General features: G+C 43.0%; 1 protein-coding gene across 1 annotated transcript in view; it reads right to left on the reverse strand.

Moving 5' to 3' along the window:
- astn1 (astrotactin 1) overlaps positions 1-11,161 on the reverse strand; it is a gene marked incomplete at both ends in the record, with an annotated part of 673,839 nt that extends 662,678 nt beyond the window's left edge. The window contains one exon of the mRNA XM_080725574.1: positions 10,825-11,161. Coding sequence (XP_080581700.1) covers positions 10,825-11,161 — 337 coding nt within the window. The remainder of the gene's footprint in view (positions 1-10,824) is intronic.
- Positions 11,162-11,514: the final 353 nt, after the last annotated feature.

The following is an 11,514-nucleotide window of genomic DNA, read 5'->3' on the forward strand; positions in this document are numbered from 1 at the left end:
GCAAAAACAAGGGCCAAAGTGGTGACCCCAGATGGCAGCAGTGAGGTGTTTGACATCCGAGCTGGGGTAATGCAAGGAGACACCCTAGCCCCCTACCTCTTCATCATAGTTCTAGATTATGCGCTCAGGAAAGCCATAGGGGGACGGGAACAAGAGCTTGGCTTCACGCTAACACCAAGGAGGTCAAGACGGCATCCCGCAGTAGTTCTGACAGACCTGGACTATGCGGACGACATCAGCCTGCTCTCCGACAGCATGGAACAAGCACAAGAACTCCTGAACAGGGTGGAGATAGAGTGTGCCAAAGTTGGTCTCAGGCTAAACGCTAAGAAAACTGAGGTTATCACCTATAACCTACCTGATCACTCACCTCTGACAACAACAGAAGGAGCTGTGTTGAAGGAAGTCAAGGACTTCAAGTACCTGGGCGCATGGGTCGACTCAACTGAGAAAGACCTTAAAGTAAGGAAGGCACTCGCTTGGAGGGCCCTGAACGGCATGAACAGTGTATGGAACTCTAACCTCCCCCGCCAAATCAAACTTAGCTTCTTCTTTGCAACGGTGGAGTCTGTTCTCCTCTATGGCAGTGAATGCTGGACCCTGAAGCCAACCCTGCAGAAGTCTCTAGACGGGTGCTACACTAGAATGTTGCGTGCAGTACTCAACATCAACAGGAGTGCACATGTTACAAACGAGAGCCTGTATGAGGGAATACCAAAGGTAAGCGAGAAAATTGCCACCAGAAGAATGAGACTAGCAGGACACTGCCAAAGACACCAGGAGCTTCCAGCCAGCAAATTGGTACTGTGGGAGCCAACACACGGGCACCGGCCGCGAGGACGTCCCACAAAAACATACGTGGACATACTCAAGGAAGACGTAGGGACACAGAACACCAATGAGCTGGCCAGATGTATGGAGAACCGAGATGACTGGAAACAACGATGGAGGGCTCGTCTGAGGACGACCTAGATTTTTGGAAAAAATCTTCCTCCTAGTATAATCATAAAACCTGATAATCATGTTTTAGGGGGGGGGGGATAATGGCACTTCATCTTTAACAGGATATCTGCACATTTTTAAAAGGACATTATATTTAACACTCAGGTTCCCATATGTGGTAACGTATGTGATGCGACGTGTTGTGAGCTTGTAGATCTGCTATTTTCAATACATTTTGTACTTTTACTTTGGTACTTTAAGTACTTTTTCGATGCCAATACCTTACTCAAGTACATTTTGAATTCCCGACTTTTACTTGTAACAGAGTACATCTACATTGCAGTAGATACTTTTACTTGTAACAGAGTACATCTACATTGCAGTAGATACTTTTACTTGTAACAGAGTACATCTACATTGCAGTAGATACTTTTACTTGTAACAGAGTACATCTACATTGCAGTATTGATACTTTTACGTAAGTAAAGAATGTGAGTAGTTTTTTTCACCACTGCTCCTTCCCACTCACAGCTACAGTAACCTTGGACAAAATGCTCCAGGCGTCCTAGACTCTTATATCCCTCCTGGCACTCAAGCTGTGGAATGACCTCCCACCTCTGACTCACTCCTCATTTTCCACCACAGTCTGAAAACTCACGTCTTCAGGACAGTGTTCAGACTCCAGCTCACCCCCTACAGCACATCTCATTTTAGTATACCTTCTTGTGACTTTTGGCAGATACTATGCAGACTGTTTGCTAAGAATGTTATTTACATAACATGCTGTTTGGCAATGGTGGAAAAGTACACATTTTGCTTATTTAAGTAAAAGTATCAATACTGTAATTTAGTAATACTCTGTCAGTGATGTCATTACGTGCGCATCCCGCATCAAAAACTCATACAAGTCGCCCAGGGACTCATTCATGCTCATGGTCCTGGGGTCCCGGGGATGCGCCTCCATTGGAGTCCATGTTAAAATAATTTACCCGGGTCCGCGGTAAAAGAAAAACATTTTAAAATTCCACAGACACCACCATTGTTCATAGGGTGAAAGCATCCTACGTTAACACAAATAAAAATCCACGTAGAAAGTCTTAAACAGGCGATAGAAACGTCAATGTTTTGATTCCAACCCGACGTCCGACGCCATTTTGCGCGCCCGAATTCATTAGGGGCACATGTTTTAGTAGTTTTAGTAAGTTCTAAGTTCAAACATTAGCCAAATTGTAAAATAAATATAAGGCAAACATTTTGAAAATAGCCGACCTACAAGCTCACAGCGCTCGAAAACATTGTACTGAGGACTCATAAAACCTTTCTGGGACCCATTTGAATGACCACCTGTGGGGTCCCGGGACCCATTACATTGAAAACCTAGTAACATCACTGCTCTGTTACAAGCAGGGTTGTCGCTAACGGTTTTTTCTCCTAACCGGTTAGCCGACAGCATTAACCGGTTAATTAACATTTTTTTAATTTATTTATTTTTTGCTGCGCTGTTGAGATGAGGATGCAAAACGCGCTGCTCGTCCCAAAACAAGCTCGCCCCGCCCCCGGGAATCAAAACCACCATGTAGTCCTACTCATAAAACACGGGGGGCGAGTGTGTTTTGGGGCGATTTCTCGCTCTCTCTTCTCGTTGCGCAGTTCGTTTGGCGACAGGGCACAGTGTAACACCTCACGTAAAACTTTCACCAGGACAACACTTATATAGTACCTTGTAGGGCTGGCCAACGGCTAACCGTTACCGTTAGACCGATAAGAAATTGGTTACCCGGTAAGCACTAACGGTCAATTTGACCGATAAAAAAGAAAAGAAAAAGGAAATCAACCCATGTGTCACACCAAAAGCCCCGTACACCAATATCTACGCAACATCAAGTCATCAACCATGCAACTATACGCGCTGTGGTCACACATTTCTGGGACACCAATGGCTGTGTAACATCCAGCATTCACGCAACTGCGAGTCTGCGACGCGAGTCGTACACGCTGACTTATTCAACAAATGCTCCGTCGTCGATTGGATTTTACAAAACAGACCCCGTCACATTGAATCCCGTTTAAGAAGAGCTTAAAACACAACTTTCTAATGTTACATGTTGATGACGTGAGGAACGCTAAAGTCGTCTTGGTTACAGAGTAGGATATGCGAAAATAACAAAGCTGAGCTCAGAGTCGCAAATTCAATGATCGCTGCATCAGCACACACAAAACACGGGCGAGAGAGAAGAAAAATAATGAAATGGACATCACGTTTAGCCGATTCAACCATTCCAAAAGTTATACGATTGAAAGTTGTTGTTCTACATATGAGAATCTCGCTGCGGCTGTTTAGTTAGGCGATAGCCAGGGAGTGCACAGAATGTTAGAGAGGCATGGGCTGAATGGCCTTTTGGTGGACAATTCTGTTGATAAAAGTTAAGGGCTTCCAGCCCCCTTTGCTGTATGTGCGCACTGGTGCCTGGCGAAAGCCAAGTTTATTGTTTGTAATGTGTAAATATGGCACTTTATTATGGAAAAACGGGTGTATTTTCCTTTTTTAAATCGCTAAAAATAGCGCATTTTGAACACATTTCCTTAACGCATTTTTGAAGACATTTCCTTAACGGTTAACGGTTAATTAACTGATAAGGCCTTTCGGTTATCGGTTAAGAAAAAAATCTCCATTTGGCCATCCCTAGTACCTTGGCATAACAATATCTTTGGCTATTATCTTGGAGTTGGCTGTCAAATTATCTTTTCTGCCAGTAGAGCAAAGTTTGGCGAAGTTTGGTTTCATGGTTAGCTCTGCACCACAGCGTTAGACCACTACAGAGCTAGGTCTGCCACTGCTCTCTGACCGGGTGTCTCGCATTAATTTGATCTGACAACACTGATGTTGACAACGAGGGATGCGCATTCTTTCCATCGCGCGCCCTGCGACGGCGCTGGCCATTTGATTTCCAAGCGAGCTCAAGGCAAGAGGGAGAAGGGGGAGGAGAGGAAAAGGAAACACAGCAGTGGCACAGCACGCGACACAAAACCAGCAGTCCTGTTAACAAAATCACATCCCCATAGTCCAAACAAAAATATTATTATGAAAATTAACCGTTTAACCGTTAAGCATAACCGGTCTTTTCTTAATGGTCGGCTAACCGATTAACCGTCGACACCCCTAGTTACAAGTAGAAGTCCGGTAATCAAAACTGACTTGAGTACCAGTACAAAGTAAAATATACTATAAGTACCAAAATACTGTTGTCGCATCACACCAAAGTTGAAGTGATTAATGTATGTTTTGTAATAATAATTCAACTCTACAAAGTAACTAGTAACTAAAGCTTTGAAATAACTGTAGTTGAGTAAAAGTACATTATTAGCCTCTGAGATGTAGTCGAGAAGGAGTAAAAGTATTGAAATTGGTTTCCTGTGGAAATAAGCTTAGTCTTTTCATGGATCTCCTCTTAGTAGACCTTGTACCAGTGAAATGTACCGTCATGAAACTGTACCTTTTCCTATGCAAAACTTCTAATAGTCTTCAATCAATCAATCAATTCAGTAACGAAAGGTGCCCCAAGATTATACCCAAGTACACTACTTGAGTAAACGTACTTAGTTACTGTCCACCACTGCTGTTTAGCCAAATGCTAGGTTTGATACTTACCTGGCATCCAAGTTACTTGCATAACAGCACTAAATCGCTTTTCTTTTCACTCTATGTGACCATTTGCCTTGTTGTTTGTTGACAATGCTTCATGCAACCGACTCCGATATCGCTCTTGTACTGTAAGTAACTCTGGATAAGAGTATCTGCTAAATGCCTAAATTGTCATTTGTAAATTTTGTTCAATGTCCTCTACAGTATGAGCAATAAAGAATCATTAGCATTGTGAAATTCACTTAAGTGTCTGTCTGGCCATGGGCTAATCATGATCCTAATTCTAATAGCATTACGCTCAGCAAGGCGATCTCTCAGGCATTTTTTAGTACAGCCAAAGTAGAAAAGACCCTCAAAAGTCATGTTACACTGTTTGTGTTAACAAGATCAGTGAAATATTTAGCCAGTGAACCATTTTGTTTGCACAACATCATTGCGGTATATTGCGATGCTTATATTATGCCAAGTAGACTTGCTTTGTTGTCTGCTGGAAGAGGAACACATGAGCTGATCACCCAGCGTGGAGGCGCAGCAACAATAAATTAGGGCATTCACAAACTTTGATCAGCAAATTATTACTCTTCAATAATGTTACAGTTTATTTTTAACAATCCGTTTAGGTTTTTCAGCATGCACACTAAAAAGAAAGCGCCACAAGTTGAAGACTATATATGTCATGAAGATGGGGGTCAAGCCAAGGTACTGAAAGGTAGGAAAAGAAAACCATCACTCACTGATGAGAAGTTGACTAAATAGCACAAGATTTTAGTCCGCTAATGTACAGTTGATTTTGGCAGGCCTTGATGGTGTCGTAATGGCAGATTTTACACTTGGTTGCATGCTGAAAATAGCAGATCTACAAGCTAACAACATGTCGCGCTGCGATGTGTTGTTAGCTTGTTGATCTGCTATTTTCAGAGCGCAACACCCGAGAGCAATCAAACATAAAATGACTTGTCTTTTAGTTCTACTGGATCTCTTCTCCACTAGTTCCTCCCTAACATTTTTGTTTTGTTTTGTTTTGATGACGAAATTGCCAATATATTTAGTCTTACTTTTAGTCATCATAGCTTAGTTTTTATTTAGTGTTCGTCAGTGAAAAACGGTAGTCAACAAACATTTTAGTCATAGTTTTAGTCGACAAATTCAACACTGATGCACTCTCAGGAGATGAATCTGCTCCTACAGTATCTCATCAGTCAACGCCTGTTCAACAAATCCTCAACCCAACGACTGTTGGTCATGGACAAAGATTACACAAAAGACATATTCTTGGATACGTCTAGAGGTTGCTCTCAGGCGCCATCACAAAACAGTTTTGTGTGTCCCTGCCAGGTATAAGAGGACATGCAGTGCTTCACAACGTGTCCCCACCTTAAAAGGAAGATGTGAAAACCTAGAAGAGCACCCTTTGTCAAGTCCCGCCCATTGTCCCGCCGCTCTTCACACCCATTGGTTGCAGTGTCTTGAGGGGACAAAAGTCCTTATGTCTCCATCCACTACCATTGTAATTCAGTTGCTTCGTATTGTTATTCTATGTATTCAATTCTCATTTTAATCTTGGTTTCAGTAAAAAAGGAGCCTCTCAGTGGCAGTATAGTGACTGGGCATGTTTTTTAAATGTTTATATTCCTCCAAAAATTATGTTTTAGCAAATTCAACATAAAAAAGGCGGAACCAGGGCGGGACAAGGCAGAAAGAGCCTGCTGGTTGGTCAGTCAGGGACCAACCAGAAGGCTGACAAAGGGTGAATTCCCCCAAAAAAGGTACCACAGGGTGCACAGAGCCCCATGGGTGTGTAGTGTACAGAAAGAAGCCAGCAAACAGTGGAAGCAGAGCTGGGCATGCTGGTTAGTGAGGAGAATCCACTGGAATGGTTGGAAACACATAACTTGAACTTCTCCACTCTAAGCAAGCTGGCAAATGGGAACCTCTGTACTCCCAGGCACTCGCTGCCCATGTAGTTCAGGTGGAAACGTTACAAGCCTCAGGCCCTGCCTAAAACAACAAAATGGTTAGCATGCTGCTATTCCTTGCAACAAACCTAGCATTACATGTTTGCATGTGATGCATAGGCACTAAAACAGTAACTACAGTATATGTAATTTTTTGTTTTCCTTTTATAATCATACAAATCACACCTAGTGTGTGAAGTGAGCGGTGCTATGTAAGAGTTAATTTCATTAATCGTCCCGCGAAACTTGGCCAATGTGACACTGGGCACACAACAAACACTGGGCACTTAATGCAAATATGTAGGCCAAGCTTCGCATCCTGCGAAACTAAAAACCTGCAAGTGTTCTAGAAGGAAAAAGTAGTGTTGATATTGCAAATAATTATTTTGTTGTCTAATGGTACTTGCTTTTTAACTATAGTTCATACTATGTAGCCCACAGCAGCAACACCTAGGTGCAAATAGAATAAAATACTTTTGTCAGTTAAAAACATTACGGTATATATATATATATATATATATATATATATATATATATATATATATATATATATATATATAATACTCACACCCAGTGTGATGTGAGTGGTGCTGTTTGCCCTGCGAAGCTTGGCCAATGTGACCCTGGGCGTACACATACGGACAAAGCCAGATGTCGGAGCTTAGCACCGCTCAAAGATCACAACAATGTCACCATTTATAAAACGCCAACAAGGATTATACACAAAAAAGCCAAAGCTTGTTTCCATTGTGGTCCACTCTGAGAAATAGAACAACACCCAACAAACAACCATAAAACTGAGTCTGGATGGTGATAGACATGTGTTAATAGTCATTTTCATGGCTGATCACTTACTGTACTTGCCATTTATAGGTTTGTCAAAGCTCATTAGGGCTGCAACAGTAATTAACATATCTATTTAATCCCTTAACATTTTTTGATTCTTTCAAATTTCTTGCAAACGAGTTTCTGATCTACAAGCTCTTGTAGATCTACTATTTTTGCACACCGTGATAAATAAAAAAAGAAAGAAATTATCAAAGAAAAAACATGTATTGATTATTCAATTAATCGAAGAAAAAACTATCAAAAGAAAAATCGTTAAGAACATAATTGATAGTTGCCTCCCTATAGCTAATTCTGCTTAACAGTACATGTCACTTTGCATGATTATTTTACCTATATGTGATGGGGCCATATTTACTTCAAATATGAAGCCTGATAAAAAGAACTCAAAGGTTCCACTTGACAACTGTTACCTGACATTCCTCAATATGTGTTCTGTCTCAAGTAACTACACTTAGATCCATAGGGGAGATAGGTAGAGCATGCATGAATTGAAAGCTGCCTCAGGATATTGAGAATTAGATTTGTTTATTTGGATATTTGGATCATACAGTATATGGCCCTATACAGAGCAGTACTACGCAGTAGTACAGCTCACAACACATCACACATTGTGAGCTATTTTCACTAATAAAAGTATAAAACTATTACTAGTAAGATGCCTCATTTGGCATTACCAAACATGGGCATTCCCAGATATGCGCTTAATATTGATGACATCGGGACAGGGCATAAAAGGGACATCAAGCCCTAGCCCAGAGCGGCAAACCCATTCTGTTAAGAGTGGTTCCCCTGGCATCACAGTGACAACAGAGCATGATGTCAGAGAGACAAACCCATAGAACCACAGTGTCAGGCGTGACGTAGAGACAGGGATAAGTGGACAAGATGTGCCGGTTTTCAAACTTGCGACCTACGGTCGCAATTAACAATGTCTAATGACAAAGTTCAAATGCAAGAAGAAGCAATCTGTTACATTGCAAGTCATTCAAAATGGTTTATGGGATGAAGAGTTCCTACACAATTTTGTACTTTTGCTATTTTGGGGGGTTTCCTATGTTGTTTTGACATGAATCTAAGGTCATGATTTATCTCATAGGTGGTTGGCTTGGTTCCAGGCTTTAAACCCTTCATATAAAGATGTTATGAAACGTCTAAAGGAATGGGACAATCGAGCTGTTCCAAGAGTTGTGAGCTCTACAGGTAGGCTATAAGCATGTAGGACATAAAAAAGAGGGTGTTTAAAAACGGAAATTATCGGTATCAGATGAAAACACAAAAAAAAGGGTTAGGGTTAGGGTCTCCAGGAAAGATGTCCCCAGGAGCCAATAACTAGAGCAGAGTGCGGTCAAATGGAGGAGACTTAACAAACCCAGAGAGTGAATGTATTCTAAACAGAGTATAGGGCTCTGATGTGCTCACACATGACAAGACACACACACACGCACGCACGCACGCACGCACGCACGCACGCACGCGTCAGCTGTCAAAATAATGCTAAATCCTCATGTTGTTCAGCATTTAACAAATCCAACAGTATGGATAAAACACACACACCATCAACACACAAAACAAAGACATAACCCCGGTCTGCTCTTAATAAGAATACAAATTCAAACCGACAAAAGTATAGTCAAATGGGAGCATGCTGTGGTAGGCCACTAGAGCAGGAGTCTTCAACAGGGGGTCCGGTACCCCTAGGGGGTCCTCAGAGTTACTACAGGGGGTCCTCCAAATCTTTGTGTGATAGAAAACTTTTTTCTCCTTTTTTATAGAGAACTTTGGCCAAAAATAGCCGATCTACAAGCTCACAACGCCTCGCGCTGCGAGGCGCTGCCAGACGTTGTGAGCTTGTAGATCGGCTATTTTCGGCAAAGAGGTTTGGTGTAAAGGGGGAAAAGAGCAGGTCAAGTTTATTACCGGTAAGTATTGACGGTTCAAGTGGTTAAATATCTGAGAACACAAATTGGCTGTCAAACAATGAAACTAAATGGAATCTAGGAAATGGTTGTGGGGGTCCCTGCTTCATCTCTCTCTCAACTAAGGGGTCCTTGGCCTCAAAACGTTGAAGATCCCCGCACATTCGAGTTTCAGTGCCAGTCAAACTTCTAAAACTATAGCAGCTACTAACATGTCAAGAACATCTGCTTTCCCTACAGCAGTGCTGAAATGTTCAGGACCATGGACAGCGGCCCTTTCAAACACATGTTCCTCCATGGAAGCATGTTGGACTGACTGGGGCTGGAGCTTGAATGCAAACATCTGACTTTTGATGACAGGTGGGTTCAACGTTTTCAGGATAAGGACCCCTTAGTTGAGAGAGAGATGAAGCAGGGACCCCCACAACCTCAGAGATTCCATATACATACATATATATGTAGTTTCATCGTTTGACAGCACAATCATCAGTGTATTTTGGATTAATGACCTTTCACTCTGTATTTAGTGTGCTCTTTTTCCCCTCTACACCAAAGCTCTTTGCCAAAAATAGCCGATCTACAAGCTCACATGTAGATCTGCTATTTTTGGCTACAAGTTCATGGAATATGGATATATAATTTAAGGAGGGGGGAAAAAAAACGCTCTCTCACTCAAAGATTTGGAGGACCCCCTGTAGTAACTCTGAGGACCCCCTGTTGAAGACCCACGCTGTATGACTTTCATCTGAAACAAACAACAGAAGGATCACAACGACCAGGACTAGCCTAAATTTAGCCATCTCCGTGTAATTTTTCAACTTTATGGAACACATAGCCTACTCTAAAGCATTTTAGCTGTAACAACTTTTGACTTTGTGTATGCTTTATCAAACAAACAATGCAGACAAAACAAGTGTGTATGCTAAGTGGTAGGCATTAAGTTGACTGGCTCAGTTGAACGCGTTCTATGACACGCCTACATGTGTGAACACGTGTGTCCGTAGGGATGTGTGTGTAGCCTACTAGTGCATAAACATGCACTGTACAGACATTGCCCACACATGCACCAGTTTGATGATGTCTGCCAGACAGTGGCATAAGGAGAAACTGAAACACTTTGTTGTTATGCTATGCGTGGCCTGCTTGTGCTAACTGGTGGCATAGCAGCAGTGTGTCGCTGCACAATGTGTAGGCTAATAATAATCATACAATATGATTGGCCAGCTTGTTTTGACAATGCAACGACAACAGGCCTATTGCATTGGCGTTTGACCGAGACATGCACGATCGTGATCGTTTCAGAACAAACCAGAATTGCTGTGGTGTTGTTATCATCCTTTCTGCCGGGGCCTATAATAACAGGCTAACGTTATACTTTAACAAAACATGCCCATATTGTTGCGAAGAGCTGCAGGTGTAACGAACGATCAACCAGCGGGGGATGCATGAGCCGCGGCCGGTGCGGTGCAGCCGGGCCGGGGCCGGGGGGAGATTGAGGGGAAGCGTCTAGTCCACTCACCCAAGACGAAGAAGGGCAGCTCGGTGTTCTCCAGGTCGTCCACGACCACGATCTCGCCGGGAAAGTCGTTCCTGACGGAGAACAGCAGCTTGGGCTCCGAGGCCGACGGGCTGTGCATGATGCTCAGGTCGTTCTCTCGCAGGAACGGCAGCGCCGACACCGTGACGCTCTTCATCTTGCACTCCATGTCCTGGCTCATCTGGTCCATGTCGTCGCGGTGTTCGCCGTGGCTCAGGCCGTGCGCGTTCTCCACGGCGGCCAGCAGGAGCCACGCCGCGAGGAACAGCAGCAGGAACCACGCCGAGCCCGCGTTCGTTGCGTTCGCCAGCATATCCATGTTTTTATATCGTCGCTTGCTTGCTTCGTTTCCTTGTTATCTTCCTCTCTCTTTCTCTCTCTCTCTAGTGCTGCCGAGTCCCACACACACTAGAGCGAGAGAAGCAGCTGAGCCGCTTGGAGGAGAGGAGAAGAGAGGAGAGGGGGAATGCAATGCAGTGAGCTCACACTGCACTGATTTCCGGGGACCTCGCATGTTGAAAATGCACGCTTCTTGTTGTTATTAATTATTCCTCACAAATCACCTAATTCCATCACAAAGATTTGTTATCAAAAATATATTCTAAAACGGCTAGTTCCATTCCTTGATTCTGTTTGGCTGGTTTTCCCTTTAATTGACGTGGCATATGACAC

Source organism: Nannobrachium achirus, assembly GCF_963921795.1.
Source record: "Nannobrachium achirus genome assembly, chromosome: 5".
In the NCBI taxonomy this organism is placed as follows: domain Eukaryota; kingdom Metazoa; phylum Chordata; class Actinopteri; order Myctophiformes; family Myctophidae; genus Nannobrachium; species Nannobrachium achirus.